At 46.7% G+C, this 18,228-nt stretch overlaps 1 protein-coding gene across 1 annotated transcript in view; it reads right to left on the bottom strand.

Moving 5' to 3' along the window:
• smarcad1b (SWI/SNF-related, matrix-associated actin-dependent regulator of chromatin, subfamily a, containing DEAD/H box 1 b) overlaps positions 1-18,228 on the bottom strand; it is a 34,177-nt gene that overhangs the window by 2,657 nt on the left and 13,292 nt on the right. Inside the window, 7 exon segments of the mRNA XM_052117296.1 lie at positions 4,262-4,487; positions 4,489-4,591; positions 4,594-4,612; positions 4,822-4,886; positions 4,889-4,916; positions 16,268-16,398; positions 16,514-16,702. Coding sequence (XP_051973256.1) covers positions 4,262-4,487; positions 4,489-4,591; positions 4,594-4,612; positions 4,822-4,886; positions 4,889-4,916; positions 16,268-16,398; positions 16,514-16,702 — 761 coding nt within the window.

Here is an 18,228-nt window from a genome sequence, read left to right as displayed (position 1 = left end):
CATTGACATTGTTATGATAAGCAGACAAAGGCAGAGGAGGAGTGGGGATCTAGGTGCGGTTCTTTATTAAACAAAGTGAAAATAAACAGATAGGAACAAAGTAAACAACCACGATGGGAAAACGGGAACTACAACATGAAGACATAGAAGGAACACGGACTGGAAAAAACACGGCAGGATGCACACAGCTGAGACAGGAGACAGAGTAGACATCGGGACCTTCCAAAAACATCAAAACAGTGGGAACATTCAACGATCGACAAAAGAATGGAGAAACAAACAGGGTTTAAATACACAGACACAGGATGATCACAAACGACAATCAGGTGCGAACAATGACAGAGTGATGAGGGCCGGGAATCATGGGAATTTGAATTTTTGACAAAGACTAGTGAAACACAGGGCAGACAACAAGGGAATCGTGACATAACCCCCCCTCAAAGGAGCAGCTTCCAGACACTCCTAAGAAAAAAAGAAAAAAGAATACCCAAAAATAAAAATCATCCAAGGAGTGAGAGGGGGCAGGCAGACCAAAGGGGGCACAAGGGGCAGACAGACAGTCCAAGGGGGCACAAGGGGCAGACAGACAGTCCAAGAGGGCACAGAGGGCAAGAAGGCAGTCCAAGGGGCCACAGGGGGCAGACAGGAAGTCCAAGGGGGCACAGAGGGCAAGAAGACAGTCCAAGGGTCACAGGGAGCAGACAGGCAGTCCACGAGGAGCACAAGACGGGGACTGGGTCAGGTGGCCTGGGAGCTGGCCACAGGGCAATGACAGGTTCAGGAGGCCTGGGAGGCGGCCACAGGACAGCCATGGGGATCTCCGAGGGTGGAGCTGAGGTGGGCGGAGCCATGGAAGTTTCTGGTAGCGGAGTCATGGAGGGCGGAGCCGTGGAAGTCCCAGGTGGCAGAGCCATGGGTGGCGGCCACAGGACAGCCATGGGGAACTCCGAGGGCGGAGCTGAGGTGGGCGGAGCCATGGAAGTTTATGGTAGCGGAGTCATGGAGGGCGGAGCCGTGGAAGACCCAGGTGGCAGAGCCATGGGTGGCTCAGGAGGTGGAACCGTAGAAGGCTCTGGAGTCGGAGTCGTGGGAGGCTCAGGAGGCGGAGCCGAAGGCGACTCGGGAGACGGAGCTATGGGAGGCTCAGGAGGCGGAGCCGAGGGCGACTCGGGAGACGGAGCCGTGGGAGGCGGAACCATGGAAGGCTCTGGAGGCAGAGCCGAGGGTGGTTCAGGAGGTGGAGCCGAGGGTGGCTCAGGAGGCGGAGCCAAGAGAGGCTCTGGAGGCTCAGGAGGCGGAGCGGAGGGAGGCTCAGGAGGCGGAGCCCAGGAAGGCTTGGGTGGCGGAGCCATGGAAGGCGAAGCCGCGGAAGGCTCGGGAGGCGGAGCCGAGGGAGGTGGTGCCGTAGGAGGCTCTAGAAGCGGAGGCCTGGAAGGCTCTGAATGTGGAGCCGAGGGAGGTGGCGCCGTAGGAGGGTCTAGAGGCAGAGTCCTGGAAGGCTCTGGAGGTGGAGCTGAGGGAGGTGGCGCCGTAGGAGGCTCTAGAGGCGGAGCCCTGGAAGGCTCTGGAGGCGGAGCCGTAGGAGGCTCGGGAGGCGGAGCCCTGGAAGGCTCGGGAGGCGGAGCCCTGGAAGGCTCGGGAGGCGGAGCCGTAGGAGGCGAAGCCCTGGGAGGCAGAGCCATGGAAGGCTCAGGAATTGAAGCCATGGGAGGCTCGAGGGGCGGAGCCGAGGGAGGCAGAGCCGTGGAGGGCTCGAGAGGCGGAGCCCTGGGAGGCTCAGGTGGCTCGAGAGGTGGAGCCCTGGGAGGCTCAAGAGACGGAGCCCTTGGAGGCTCGAGAGACGGAGCCCTGGGAGGCTCGGGTGGCTCAAGAGGCGGAGCCCTGGGAGGCTCGAGAGACGGAGCCCTGGGAGGCTTGGGTGGCTCGAGAGACGGAGCCCTGGGAGGCTCGAGATGTGCTGGCTCTTGGACGGTCATGGCTACAGGCGCTGGCTCTGGGACGGTCATGGCTACAGGCGCTGGCTCTGGGACGGTCGAGGCTACAGGCGCTGGCTCTGGGACGGTCGAGGCTACAGGCGCTGGCTCTGGGACGGTCGAGGCTACAGGCGCTGGCTCAGGGACGGTCGAGGCTACAGGCGCTGACTCAGGGACGGTCGAGGCTACAGGCGCTGGCTCAGGGACGGTCGAGGCTACAGGCGCTGTCTCAGGGGACGGTCGAGGCTACAGGCGCTGGCTCAGGGACGGTCGAGGCTACAGGTGCTGGCTCACTGACGTTCGAGGCTACAGGCGCTGGCTCACTGACGTTCGAGGCTACAGGCACTGACTCACTGATGTTCTAGGCTTCAGGCACTGGCTCACTAACGTTCGGGGCTGCAGGCATTGGCTGGTTGGCCGTGGTAGGTGGAGGCTGGAGAGTAGAGGCCTTTCCTTTTCTCCTCGTCCTCCGGGCGGACGAGACTGGCAACGCTGGATCACTGACCGTGGCTGGCGTGGGCTCAGGCTCGCTGACCGTGGCTGGCGTGGGCTCAGGCTCGCTGACCGTGGCTGGCGTGGGCTCAGGCTCGCTGACCGTGGCTGGTGTGGGCTCAGGCTCGCAGACCGTGGCAGGCGTGAGCTGGGGAGCGGAAGCGTTTCTTCTCCTCCTCCTCCGGGCGGACGAAGTTGGCAGCGTTGGCTCGTTGACCAAGGCAGGCATGGGGGTTGGCTTGCTGGCAGGTGGGGCAGGCGTGAAAGGACGAGCCATGGACGACTGGAGGGTCACCACTGTGGGAGGAGAGGCAGGGTCCTCCTCGACAACACCCACAGTGAACGGCGAGCCACATGCCAGCAGAGTCTCCTCCACGAAATCGCGGAGCGTCCAGCCGCGCTCCTTGAGCGAACTGGTCAGGTTGTCCCGGAAGAAAACCACCAGGGAGGAGTCTGGGAAGTCCGTGGCACTCGCTAGTTCAAGAAAATCATGAACATGGTCCTCCACCGGACGGCTTTCTTGCCGCAAATTCAGCAAACGACAGTTTGCTTGAAGAACCGCTAGATCCATAGTGGTCGTTCGTTCTGTTATGATAAGCAGACAAAGGCAGACGAGGAGTGGGGATCTAGGTGCGGGTTCTTTATTAAACAACGTGAAAATAAACAAACAGGAACAAAGTAAACAACCACGATGGGAAAACGGGAACTACAACATGAAGACATAGAAGGAACACCGACTGGAAAAACATGGCAGGATGCACACGGCTGAGACAGGAGACAGAGTAGACATCGGGACCTTCCAAAAACATCAAAACAGTGGGAACATTCAACTATCGACAAAAGAATGGAGAAACAAACAGGGTTTAAACACAGACACAGGATGATCACAAACGACAATCAGGTGCGAAAAATGACAGAGTGATGAGGGCCGGGAATCATGGGAATTGGAGTTTTTGACAAAGACTAGTGAAACACAGGGCAGACAACAAGGGAATCGTGACAGACATAACCACAATATGGCATTGCACTGTAAATATAAGTACATGAAGTCTGGTCCTCTATGACTTATGGACATATTAAAAACAAAGTTTGCATCTTGTGTAATATACTGCATGTTCTGTTTTAATTATGTTTAATATTAGGAATTAAACTGGTGAATAAATATAACAGGCTCATATATATAAGCTCAAAAACTTTTAAAAGGGGGAGAGAAAACTAACTATATCCATGCACTTTTATATGAAACCCATGAAAAACTAAACAACATAAAAAAGCAACCCAGACTACATTAAATCCAGGTTACATCTTTTACCATGTTGGGTCCCGAAGCAAAACCAGTTGAAAAGCACTGTTTTTAGCATTTGTTGTTGTCTACGGCAAACTTTTTGACTCCAAGGCCCCCCATGGTCCAATGATAATATATTCAATATAATATTCATAGCCCTCTCCCCCAGAAACTTTTATAATATTCTAGATTAAAATGATCAATCACAATTTATTTACTGATTACAGAAGTTTTAGGAACTGTCAGTTTATAAGATGTAATGCATTTTAATTAAGTTAGATTTTAAGTCATCTTGGGGCTCACTTGGGGATCTCCACTGGTCTATGATGTACTGTATTGTATAAAGTAAAACAAAACAAGCATAAAAGATACTTATATAGCCGACAGTATTCAGTATGAAAGTATGTTATAATGATCACAGTGCAAAAGTTCTCAGCACTGTTAAATAACTTTCATTATACACAGAGAGGCTTTTGAAAATGTAATTCGGTCTGAATCTGTGTTCTTTCACCTTCTCCTTCAGGGAGCTGAGCAGCTGTGAGAGGAGGCTGAGCTTCTCTAAGTCCAGCAGTACGTCTGTGTCAAGCTGGTATTCCTGTAGTGCACAATACTGCTGACAGAGACGGTATTAGCCTTTTCTGCTCATTCTGCACACAACCAATCACAGAAAAGACATGGTTGATTTAGAATGGTTAGAATATTCTGAAGCCAGTACCTTTTATAACGCAGAATGCAGTTTCTCTCAAATACATACCTTCTCCATTATTGAACCTTTTGAGTTTGTTGAAGAGAGCACTGTAGAGTTTCAGCTGCCTTTCGGACATGGTGCAAATACGGACATGGCAGGCAGTTGCATCAGGACCTGCCGTGCACATCATTATCTGTCAGTGAGCCACTCGAGTGCCCAAAGGCCACACAGGGTCAAAGTGCCGCATCTGCTCGAGAGGCTGAATAATGCATTTTTTATGTTGTCCAATACATTTTCACGTTTGCATGCTTTTAGAAAGTGAATGCATTATGTATGTTTCTTATGAACTATGCAAGCAGTTGGAGAGCTACAGTATGCCTCACCACACTCTTCACATGTCTGAGGATGAAGGGTTTCATGATGAGTTTGCCGTGGACTATCCTGTCCTCTCAAAGCTGCTCTGCTGCTCAGAGAATTTCTGGTGGGAACATAACAAAGAAGTTTCAGTAACTAGAACCATTGCAATGTGGTTCCAAAGTTGACAATGATAGCGTCTCAATGCAGTTGCTGATGTGTTTTGATTGGTTGTATGTGTGTTACTATGCAATTGTTAGGGTGTTCTGGGTGGTTGCTAGGGCTCTGCTAGATGGTGGCTTTCTGAAGAAAATATGAGCGGTGATTGCCTGTGCAAAAGTCACCACCACAATGCCCAAATATACTTCATACGAAATTAAAGAACGAACGGATGTGATGTCATTTAGAACAAAATCTGTCTGTTTTTACATTCGTTTCGGTGGTTCGTAACAGCTCGTCTAGGCAAACCTTTAGAAAAACTTCTATTTGAATGATTAAAGAAATATTCCGGGTTCAATACAAGTTAAGTTAAATCGACAGCATTTGTGGCATGATGTTGACTCGTTCCTCCTTTTCTTAAATTTTTTTTTATAAAAGCATTTGCATTAGTTCTTCTGTTAAAACTTTGAGCTGTAAAGTAAATTGTCATTTTTATAGTCATTTTAGGGTTTGTTGACATCGTCATGGCAAATAAGTTGTAAGTTGGCTATAACTTTACACAGAAACGGTTTATAAGTGATTTTATCACACTAAAATTTTAGGGTTTGTTGACATCGTCATGGCAAAGAAGTTGTAAATTGGCTATAACTTTACACAGAAACGGTTTATAAGTGATTTTATCACACTAAAATTTTAGGGTTTGTTGACATCGTCATGGCAAAGAAGTTGTAAAATTGGCTAAAACTTTACACAGAAACGGTTTATAAGTGATTTTATCACACTAACATTTATTACACACATATCCTTTATGTCTTTTGATTATACTTTTGAATTGTTAGTATTTTAAATGTTAAAAAATTGGCCCTTATTTCCTTCCATTGTATGTGCCTCACTGAAACCTACATTTTTATTTTTTTAATGAAAAGGAGGAACGAGGAACTCAAAATACATTTTTGTGGTCATCAACATTATGACACAAATGCCGTTGATTGAGCTTATTTTGTATTGAACACAGAACATTCCTTTAATTAACCCCTTCTTACTGCCATTGGTCCACGTCGTCGGTAGGTGTGACCTGGAGCTCCACCTACCTTGACACAGACAGCTTGTTCTATTTATGTTGTTCAGTCAGTCAAAATCAGTCAACAAGAACACACCAGCATTATTAGCGAGCTGGTGCAAATTTACTGATCGTTCATGTAGAGAAATTTACCAAGACCATGTAATGTGATTTTTTGAAGGTTTAATTAGTCTACAAAAGGAATCAAATCTACTCAAATACTCTTAAGTGCACATTCACTCATGTCCCATCTGCAGTGAAAGTCATTTACATATCTGCCCAAAGTAAGCCGCTCATTATTCTTTTGTCTTTATTCTGCACATTAACACTTTTATACACTTGCATCTTTGCAGTAGTATCAGTGTCATCATAAATTACAATAACAGAGTGTAATTGGTACATATCTAGCTGTTCGGGGTTTGGGGCAAGATGGCGGACTGAGCAGTCAACTTTTTTTTTGTGCTCTTCATGTGTTCCGAGTTAATTCTGACCGTTTAATCTCCATCTCTACCTAATACAAGATCATGCAAGCATATCTGGCATTGAAGGATCCTTAAAATAAATACAAATTGAGATTAGTGAAATGAATCAAAATGACAAAAATTTAAAAAGAAGAAATGTGTAGGAGCACTGATATGCCATGGGGCCTCTGACCTCAAACAAAAGAGATTGCGGTACTGAGTCTAATCCACCTACGCCGTGAAAATCACAAAGTGAAAAAAAAGCACCAAAAAAAACTTCTGAGCCAGAGAGTAAATCTGAGTTATCCATCTCGACAATTCTCGAAGCGATCAAAGCACTTGGTGCCAAAGCCAACGAGCGACACAAGGAGTTATTGCCATGATCGCAAGCATAGCCAAAGCTGTCCAAATAAATTCGGAAGAAATAAAAGAATGCAAAGAAATGATCAAAGTGTTTGATAAAGAAATGGAAACTCTCATTAAAGAAAACAGTGAGTTGAAAAGTCGCATATTGGACTAGGAAAGTGTTATGCTTGAGTAAGGAAGCAGACGAGGAGATGCGGATCCAAACGCAGTTGAACTTTATTAAGTGAACAACACAGGAAAAACACAACGTAACAACCCACGATGGGGAAATGAAACATAAACTGAGTAAGCTGACCAAGGTAGACACAAACAGGGAACTCGGGAGGGAAAGATACACCGGGTTAACATCAAAAAGGAAACAGGAACCAGGAAACAAGGACTAAACTGAACTTCAAAATAAGAGCACGAAGACAAAAGACACCAATGAACATGACAGAACCCCCCCTCAAAGGATCGGATTCCAGGCGATCCAAAACAAAAAAAACAGGAAGAACAACATGAGGGCACCAGGGGCAAACAGACAGTACAAGTGGGCACATGGGCAGACAGGCAGACCAGGGGGGCACACTGGGCAGGCAGGAAGTCCGGGGGGCACAGAGGGCAAGACAGGCAGGTCCGGGAGGTGCCAGGGGCAGATAGGAAGTCCGGGGGGGAAATGAGACAGTCCACGAGGGCACGAATGAAGGTGAGACAGTCCACGGGGGCACAAGTGGAGATGAGGGTTAGGGGGCCAGGGAGGTATCGACCGGGCAGGGACAGATTTAGGGAACCTGGGAGGAGGCCACTGGACGGGGACTGGGTCAGGAGGCCATTAGGGAGGACTCAGGACGGGGACTGGATCAGGGGGCCTGGGAAGAGGCCACGGGACTGGGGCTGGGTCTGGAGGTCTGGGGAGAAGCCACAGGACAGGGACTGGGTCAGGGGGCCTGGGAAGAGGCCACAGGACGGGAACAGGGTCAGAAGTCCTGGGAGGAGGCCACAAGACAGGGACCGGGTCAGGAGGCCTGGGAGGAGGCCACAGGATAGAGGCCGGCTTGGGTGGCCTGGGCGGTGGTCGTGGGCCAAGGGCCGGTTCAGGGGACCTGGGCGATGACCACAGGACAGAGGCCGGTTTTGGTGGCCTAGGAGATGGAGTGGCCACAGGGGGGGCCGGCGGAGCCGCGTGAGGCGGAGCCAAGGAGGACCTCTGAGGCGGAGCCGAGGGAGGTGATGGCTCAGAAGCCCCAGAAGGCGGAGCTGAGGGAGGCTCAGGAGGTGGAACCGAAGGAGGCTCAGGAGGCGGAGCCGGGGTAGGCGGCGCCGTGGGAGGCTCTAGGAGCGGAGACCAGGAAGACTCTGGAGTCTCTGGGGGCAGAGACGTAGGAGGCTCTGAGGGTGGAGCCGTCGAAGGCTTGAGTGGCTTGAGAGGCGGTGCCGGAGGAGGCTCGGGAGGCGGAGCCATAGGAGGCTCTGAGGGCGGAGCCGTCGAAGGCTTGAGTGGCTCGAGCGGCGGAGCCGTAGGAGGCTCGGGAGACGGTGCCGTCGAAGGCTTGAGTGGCTCGAGAGGCGAAGCCGGAGGAGTCTCGGGAGGCGGAGCCATAGGAGGCTCGGGAGGCTCTGAGGGCGGAGCCGTCGAAGGCTTGAGTGGCTCGAGAGGCGGAGCTGTAGGAGGCTCAAGAGGCTCTGGGGGCGGAGCCGTCAAAGGCTTGAGTGGATCGAGAGGCGGAGCAATAGGAGGCTCTGGAGGCGGAGCCGTAGGAGGCTCTGGGGGTGGAGCCGCAGGAGGCCCCGTGGGCGGAGCTGCAGGAGGCTCGAGAGGCTCTGGGGGCGGAGCTGTAGGAGGCTCAAGAGGCTCTGGGGGCGGAGCCGTAGGAGGCTCGGGGGGCGGAGCCCTGGAAGGCTCGAGAGGCGCAGCCCTGGAAGGCTCGAGAGGTTCAGGAGGCGGAGCCCTGGAAGGCTCGAGAGGTTCGAGAGGCGGAGCCCTGGGAGGCTCGAGAGGCTTGAGGGGCGGAGCCCTGGCAGGCTCGAGAGGCTTGAGGGGCGGAGCCCTGGAAGGCTTGAGAGGCGGAGCTCTGGGAAGCTCGGAGGGCGGAGCTCTGGAAAGCTCGGGAGGCTTGAGAGACGGAGCCCTGGAAGACTCGAGAGGCTTGAGAGGCGGAGCCCTGGAAGGCTCGAGGGGCTTGAGGGGCGAAGCCCTGGTAGGCTCGAGAGGCTTGAGAGGCGGAGCCCTGGAAGGCTCGAGAGGCTTGAGAGGCGGAGCTCTGGGAAGCTCGGAGGGCGGAGCTCTGGAAAGCTCGGGAAACTCGGAAGGCGGAGCTCTGGAAAGCTCGGGAAACTCGGAAGGCGGAGCTCTGGAAAGCTCGGGAAACTCGGAAGGCGGAGCTCTGGAAAGCTCGGGAAACTCGGAAGGCGGAGCTCTGTAAAGCTCGGGAGGAGGAGCCCTAGAAGGCTCGAGAGACTTGGGAGGCGGAGCCCTGGAAGACTCGGGAGGAGGAGCCCTGGAAGGCTCGAGAGGTGCTGGCTCTAGGATGGGCACGACCACTGGCGCTGGCTCTTGGACGGACCTGGCTACTGGCACTGGCTCTTGGACGGTCATGGCCACTGGCGCTGGCTCTTGGACGGTCACGGCCACTGGCGCTGGCTCTTGGACGGTCACGGCTACTGGCACTGGCTCTTGGACGGTCACGGCTACTGGCACTGGCTCTTGGACGGTCACGGCTTCAGGTGCTGGCTCAGGGACGGTCGAGGCTACAGGCGCTGGCTCAGGGACGGTCGAGGCTACAGGCGCTGGCTCAGGGACGGTCGAGGCTACAGGCGCTGGCTCAGGGACGGTCGAGGCTACAGGCGCTGGCTCATTGACGTTTGAGGCTAACGGCACTGGCTCATTGACGTTTGAGGCTAACGGCACTGGCTCACTGACGTCTGAGGCTACAGGCACTGGCTCGGGACGGTCGAGGGCTCAGGCTCGGCTCACAGTGACATGCGTGGGCTTTAGCTCGCTCACCGTGACATGCGTGGGCTCTGGCTCGCAGACCGGGGCTGGCGCGGGCCGGGAGGCGGAAGCCCGTCTTCTCTCCCTCCTCCGGGCAGACGCAGTGGGCCGCGCTGGCTCATGGAAGGCGACTGGCGTGGGGACGATCTCGCTGACAGGTGGGGCTGGCGCGACAGGAAGCGCCAAGGACGACTGGGGAGTCACCACAGTGGGAGGAGAGGTGGAATCCTCCTCGGCGAAGACCACGGTGTAGGGTGAGCCGCAGACCAGTAAGGTCGCCTCCAGGAAGTCGTGGAGAGTCCAACCAAGCGTTGCCGGAGGCAAACGCTCCCTGAGCGAACCGTGTAAAGTGTCCCTGAAGAAGACCACCAGGGCTGAGTCCGGGAAGTCTGTGAATTTCGCCAGCGCGAGGAAGTCGCTGATGTGGTCTTCAACAGGGCGGCCCTCTTGTTTGAGGTTGAGCAACCGGCAGTTGGCCCGTATAACTGCTGGATCCATAGTTGGTCGATCGTTCTGTTATGCTTGAGTAAGGAAGCAGACGAGGAGATGCGGATCCAAACGCAGTTGAACTTTATTAAGTGAACAACACAGGAAAAACACAAAGTAACAACCCACGATGGGGAAATGAAACATAAACTGAGTAAGCTGACCAAGGTAGACACGAACAGGGAACTCGGGAGGGAAAGATACACCGGGTTAACATCAAACAGGAAACAGGAACCAGGAAACAAGGACTAAACTGAACTTCAAAATAAGAGCACGAAGACAAAAGACACCAATGAACATGACAGAAAGATACAAAAGAAGATGGTGTCTTTGTATAAAAGGGTGGAAAGAAAAGCCGGACGAATGGATAAGAGAAGAAGTCATTCAACTTCTCACTAAAATAACCCCGGATTATGCTGCCGTCATGGGTGAGACCATGGATATCTTGCACAGAGTGGGAAGATGGGTTTCTGGTTGTCACAGGGAAGTGATCGTACTCTTTGCTCACAGAGCTGTTTGGGATGAGGTGTGGAAAAGTACCAAGACGTCAGGGGTGTATAAAGAGGGCGGCATCAGATTTGCGGAAGATTTGACAAGGGAGGACACGCTGACGAAGAAGTGGATTATGCCAAAAATCGAGTAGGCGAGAAAGGAGGGGGAAACAACAGGCTTACGTGGGCTGTATGGTGACATAGATGGCATCAGATTTTTCAGTATTACATGAGCCAACATTAACAAGTTCCATGTGCGATCAAGTGAGATGGAGGACTGATGTTATGGTACACTGAAACTGCACTACCTGCTGAGTTGTAGATAACAGAGAATTTTGTTGCACTAGTTATATCTTCTGTTTTAATTGTTTAATAGGTTTTATGTTCTCATTGAATTCAAATGTTTCTTTTTTGCAGTTAAATTGTAGGGGTCTAAAAGATGTTATTAAAAGGAAGGCACTTTTTCTGTTTTGCAAAAATCACTGATTTTGTTTTTATAAGAAACTCATTCTGAGTTTTCTGATAGCATTTTTTGGCAAAGACAATGGGGAGATGTCATGCTGCTTAGTCATGGATCAAATATATCCACTGGAGTTGCTATCTGTTTAAACAAATGTCCTGGTAAAAAGATAACACATAGAGTGGATAAAGATGGGTATAGGATTGCTATGGTTCCCTTAAACAAAGCTGCACTTGATTCAGCGTTTTGGGGACATCTTTCGGAGTGACCAGCTGTGAATATGTGTGCAACACGCCAATGAAATTGACTAGAATTTATAGCCTCTGTTGGTAACATCATCAGAATGCGCCAGATCCAGGGCTATAAATAGATGCGCCACAGGTGCATCATCAGGTCTTTTGTCTTCAGACCACTCTGTGATGTGTTGTTCTTCTCAAGCCTTTCAAATTCTATATTTTCCTCTGATAGGAGTTAGATTCGTTAGGCAGTGTGCAGAAATCTTTTCCTCCTCTTTTCTTCTTTCTTCTAAAACTTAAGTGTGAAAAACAAAGAAAATGAGCAAAAATCAAAACAAACGGTGTGTGCTTCCCTGTGTACGTGCTTTGGCTGAATCAGACACACACCAGTTTTGTTTTGTTTGTTTGGGGGAAGAGCACGCTGCTCTTGCATTGAAGCAAGGTGGGTGTGAGCATTGTGAGCTTTTCACAGTTAAAATGCTGCATGCTTGCCTTGCTTATTTCCAAGAGCCAGCCCCCACCATTTCATCATGTGGCTCACGTATTGAGCTGGCTGTGGAGCGAGAGACGTGTCTGTCCCTATCACTCGCTCTCTCTCCAGATCCAGCCGGTCCCTCGCATGATCTTGAAGCGCGCCCCGGCGCCTCTTCAGTTCATGAGAGGGAAAATGAATCTCTTGGGACCGCGGATTCTCAGTTGCATTCCTCTGAGCATTCCTTGCACAATAATACTTGTTAGTATTACTACAGTTAGAATGGCTGCATGAACAAGAGACCCCCAAACAATAAAAAATAGAGGATAGATTTCTGTCTGGTGGCCAGGAAGAGGGAAATCAAACTCAGTCTCTCCCCTTCTTTGATGACCTCCATGACGAGTTTACTCATTCATGGAAGACACATTATACTTCCCGTGTCTTTGTGCCCTCAACGTTGACATATTCGACAATCGTGGGTGCTAAGGCTCGGGGGTATACGACGATGCCATGGGTAGAAGAGACATTCACGGGCTATCTCTTGCCTGGTAAGGCATCATCATTAAAAGGACCAACTCTCCCCACAAAGCCGTGTAGGACCACCTCAACGCTTGTGGGGAAGGCATATTAAACTGCAGGTCAGGCTGGTGCCACTCTACACACCATGGCAGTGTTACAAGCATACCAGGCTGATCAATTGAAGGACCTGAGTGTGGGGAGTACTATCGACGAGGAAGCGTTTTCAGAGCACATCGAGCCACAGATTTATCTCTCTGTGCGTCGAAGAAGATGGCACACGCCATCGGCCGTTCAATGGCTGCTTTGGTCAGCACGGAGAGGCATTTGTGGCTAAATCTTTTGGGTATTAAGGATAAGGACAGAGTGTTCCTTCTTGTTGCCCCAATTTCACCTTCTGGCCTGTTCGGCGAATCTATAATTACAGTCATTACCAGGTATCAGGAGGTAAAACAAAATGAGGAAGCCTTTGTGAAATTCCTTCTTCTTCTAAAGCTTTGGCTGGGGGTGTCCCTCTACAGCATGTTTGTAATGTAGCAGGCTGGTCCTCTCCGCACACATTCATAATTTTATATTTTGGATGTTCATGTCACTCCAGGCTCTTATGTCCTTGAGTCAACACCACATGCTCATGTCTCAGACCTCTCGCACTCTTGTGAGCACACACAGCACAACCGTAAGGGGTCCAGACACCCACAGTGTGGCGGCGTAGGTATTCTCGTTCCCAAAGCACTGAATCAAGCACAGCATTAAGTGCAGCTTTTGATGAGGGAACGTCTCGGGTTACTTTGCTGTAACCCTTGTTCCCTGAAAAAGTGGAACGAGATGCTGTGCATCATTGCCGCACTGAGGATGTGCCAGGACTGCCCTTAAGACAAATACCTGACGATGCACCTGTGGCGCATCTATTTATAGCCCTGGAACTGGCGCATTCTAATGAGGTCACCAACAGGCTATAAATTCTAGTCAATTTCATTGACGTGTTGCAAACATATTCACAGCTGGTTACTCCTAAAGACATTCTCAAAGCGCTGAATCAAGCACAGCATCTCGTTCCACTTTTTCAGGGAACATGGGTTACAGCAAAGTAACCCGAGACGTTCTTCACTTAGACAGAATTTTTATCATTTTGGTAAATGTTTACGGTTTTAATAACTGTTTCAGAATAAAAATGTATTATTGACAATAAATGAGGTTATCAAAGACTTTAAAACTAACTTTCCCACCAATAATGTTTTGGTAGGATGGAATTTCTCTATAATGCCTGATGAATATTTAGATATGTTACTACAAATGTAGTAATTCACAAGTGAATTTTATTTTGCAAGATTTCTGTCTCTCAAATTTACTGGTAGATATTTGGAGAAAACTAAATCCCATTTTTGTGGATTAAACCAATTGGAAACACAAGATCAAGAATCGATTATTGGTTAGGTACAAGTGAGATCTCCAATTTGGTTACCAATTGTATCATTTCTAACACTCCTTTAACAGATCATTGTGTTATTAATCTTGATTTAGTCCAAGGGAAAAACTTTCAATAACAAAAGGCTATTGGAAGTTTAACGCTGAGCTGATAAATCAAAAGGATTATAGTTCCTATATTAAACGAATGATTACTGATATTAGAAATAAAGATATGTCCAGTGGCAGGGTATATATGAAATACAAAATTAGAGAATACTCAATTACATTTAGCAAAAATCTGAATAAAAAGAAAAGGGAAAAATAATTTAAATTCATTCAAAATATAAATCGTTGTTGCAAACCGTTCTTAACCGACACAGACAAGGAAAAACTAATTTATTTACAATCTGAGCTAGATGAAGTTTATATATTAGGAAAACAAAAGGTGCATATTTAAGATCCAGAGCTAAATGGATGGAAGAGGGAGAAAAGGACAGTTCATATTTCATCAAACTGGAAAAAAGGAGACAAGAAAAAATACGATTGGTAGCAAATCAGGAAGAAACCTCTGATCAAAGAATAATTACTGAAGAGGTGTTTCATTTCTATTCTAATTTATACTATTTTTCGCAAGCAGCTGAAGATTCTTGTGCTTTTTTCGAGGAAGTGAAGAAGGATATCCCAACAATTTACAGTACTTTTAAAAATCAATGTGAAGCGGATATTACAGTACAAGTGTTAGAGCTAGCTTTTAAAAAAAGAAAAAGTCATAAATCACCGGGACCTGAGAGGCTGACCGCACATTTTTTTGGGGAGGAGCTGAAAGAAGCTATACAGATATTCATAAAGGCCTTATTATTTTGATTCCGAAACCAAATAAAGATAAGAGGGTGTTAGACAATCTGTGTCCCATAACATTACTTAACATAGTTATTATAAATTAATTACAGTAGCTCTAGCTTCAAGATTAAAAGAAGGTTTACCACAAATAATAAGTGAGACATAATCAGGTTTCTTAAAGGGAAGATCAATTCGTAATAATATTTGATTAGTTCTTGATATATTAGGTCATTTAACTGAAGAGGATGATTTCAGATTTGACATTTTTCAAGCACTTCATCATTTTGGTTTTGGAATAAAATGTATAAATATAATTAAAAGGCTTTATAAAGATATAAGTGGCACTTATGCAAGGGACGAGTCCAAGATTTCAAATCAAAAGAGGAATCTGGCAAGGCTGTGGCAGCTCACGCTTGCTGTTTATTATGGTAGCAGAATTATTAGCCATCTTATTAAAAATGGGTAGAGTAGCAGGGATTAACATGGCAGGAAATCACTTTATTATTAGCTTGCTGATGAAACATCTCTCTTTTTAAGAGACAAATTGCAAATCCCCATAGCAATTAATTTAATAGTTTTTCCACAAAAGCTTCTGGGTTAAAACCCAATGCATCCAAATGTGAACTAATGTCTATTCATAATCATCCTTTAATCTCATTATACAACATTCTAATTAAGGATGAGGTGAATAATCTGGGCATCTTGATCTCTAAGAATTTAGAACATTTAGAAAATCTAAATATTGATGGTAATTTAAATAAATATAAATTAATTATGAATAAATGGCTCCAAAGAGACATTACAATATTTGGAAGAATTTTACTCTCTAAAGTGGAGAGCCATTCAAGAGTTCTTTATCCAAGTTTTTCACTTGCTATTTTGGCAAAAAAAAAAAACAAGTTAATCAATAAGATGAATTATGACTTTATTTTCAAACACATGTTTAGTCCACATGATATGCCAATTTGGAGCAATACATGTATATGTGGAGCGGAGGGGGGCAGGGCTGGGTCGGAATATTGCACGCCCGGTCCCCAATCGGCCTGATGAGGCGCGCGAGGGATAAAGGCGGCCGGTGACGATGGTTCGAGAGAGAGAGAGAATTACGGGCATGTCCGTCATGTGTGTGTTTGTTTATGCTTTTGGTTTAAGTTTTCATTAAATTATGATTTATGTTGACAAGCCGGTTCTCGCCTCCTCCTTGCCCTTCATTAACTGCGTTATATATTAACAATTAGAAAGACCTTATTTATAGAAGAATGGTGGGATAAAGGGATCTGGTCAATACTGCATATTATGGACATAGAGGATTATATATTGGATTATAAAGACCTCTGTAGCTAATTTAAACTAAACAGCCCTCAAAGGATTTATAACAAAATTATAAAAAGTATCCCTTTACCAATGATTAGATACTTGGATGTTTTGTTCTACAACAAATTCCTAACCCTAAGTATCAACAAATCCCTAACCCTAAGTATTAGCAACAGTAATAGTGATGTTTCAACCCTATGTAAGATGGTTCTCTGTGCTTTTTGAGCATGTTCTACCATTGAAAACATCTTGGAGATCTGTAAAGTGCTGCTGGAGAACATGTTGGGCATGATGAAGTTAAGCTAAAGGGTGAAACAAGCAAGAAAGAGTAACCTGAGTGCCTGAGGGGGGCAGGGGCAGTTAAACACATGCAGTTAACCCCATCTGGGAAGCATACGCAAAATGAAAACAACCATGTGGTTGTAATAGAGCTCAAGGCATTTATTCTTAATGACCATCGACAGCTTTACTTGCAAATTATGGTAGTCGTGGTGATCTTATGTTGATGGCCAAGAGGTGTCGGTAGCGTGGCGAGTTCATGTTCTTCAGTAAGTGGCCTTCATCAAACATGGCATACTTCATTTTGAGCTTGCAGAATAGGCTACGGTCACTATTATTTCCAATAGCCAGGTTGTAACTGTCCACAACAGAGCATCTTAATGAGCGGACATCTTAAGGCGCAGGACATGAGGCACAGCCATGTTTTATTACCATAAATAATGAATGGGACAGGGTCATTTTACCTGGGCCTTTTCAAGTTCTAAACGCTCAGCATTTTATCATTTATCAAGACAAAGAGGCTTTTTTTTCGATGGTATTTTTCATGGCTAGTGGCCCTCTGTGGGGCACAGTTCAAAAACAGGTTTACCAAACACTCCCCTCGTCTTATTGGACCCAATCTCAAAACCATGATTAAAAAGTTTCATTCATTAATGTTTCAAATGTCATGATTTATTTATAGTTTATGGTGCTCCTGTGCTTGAGTAAACAGTTTACATTCGGATGCAATGTGTTGAATGTGCGTTATGTGTAAACCCTGAAATTTACTTTTATAATGTTGTGAAGCTTGTTCATTCTCTTTCGACTGAGTTCAAATATATATGGCTGTGTATTTGAGGGGCTGCACAATGTTAGCCAATCAGAAAAGTGGGCGTTTATGTTGACGTTTTAAGGAGGCGATTATGCCAGCGTTTCAGACAGGGGGCCAGAGACAGGGTGGAAAATGATCATGAACTACTAAATTATGACTTTACTAGCATTATCAGTAGACCTCACGGAACATAAAATAATATATATAGAAAAACGTTTGTCATGACCCCATTTTCTTTTTCATGAAAGGTCATACACAAAAGATGCTGTGTTTTACAATATTACAAAACTTATACAACCCATACTTTTAAACTGGGGCACCAAAGTTTCAGTTCCCATACCCAATTATCTTTTAAAGGAACAGGAGATTAAGATTATTAATATTCAGATTTGTACAAATGTTTAATTATTGTTGAGTTACTGTTAGGGCTGCAACTAATGACTATTTTTCTAATCGAGTAATCTGATGATTATGTCTTTGAATAATCAGGTGACATAATTACTAGTAATTAAAATGGAATTACTTGTATTAAAAAAACATGTTATTCCATATCATATACCTTAAAAAAAAATCACAAATTGAAGTCTATAAAACAAATATGAAAGTATGTCTTTATGCTATACATTGTATTAAAAAAAGGTTTAAAATATATACTTTCAACTAATATAAATTGCAGAAAACTGTGTACAACTACTTGTCTACAGGAAGTTCTCCATGCTACAGCGCACATATCAAACTAATCTTAAATTAAATTTGTTGTTTAAAATGTATCAATTTTTAGGTACTGCTAGGAGCTAGTTAATGTATTCACCAAGTATAGATGATTGGACTGAACTGGCTGTTTCATTCTTGGCCCACCTCTATCCGGAAGGGAACCATGGATCTTATCTCATCACCAAGCAGAAATGGTGATGAGATAAGATCCATGGTTCCCTTTCGGATAGAGGTGGGCCAAGAATGAAATGGCCTGGATGGTTTTTCCCAAACCCTATCAATGACAAAAAAGAAAACAACATCTAAGTGACAGAATTTTAGGCCCTTGCCAAGTACATTATACCCTTTAACATTCATATGCAGAATAGCACTTAACATTTAAGAAAGGCAATC

Source organism: Xyrauchen texanus, chromosome 44, assembly GCF_025860055.1.
Source record: "Xyrauchen texanus isolate HMW12.3.18 chromosome 44, RBS_HiC_50CHRs, whole genome shotgun sequence".
Classification (NCBI taxonomy): Eukaryota; Metazoa; Chordata; class Actinopteri; order Cypriniformes; family Catostomidae; genus Xyrauchen; species Xyrauchen texanus.
The sequence above is the reverse complement of the archived record's forward strand: the minus strand, read 5'-3'. Positions and strand labels throughout refer to the sequence as shown.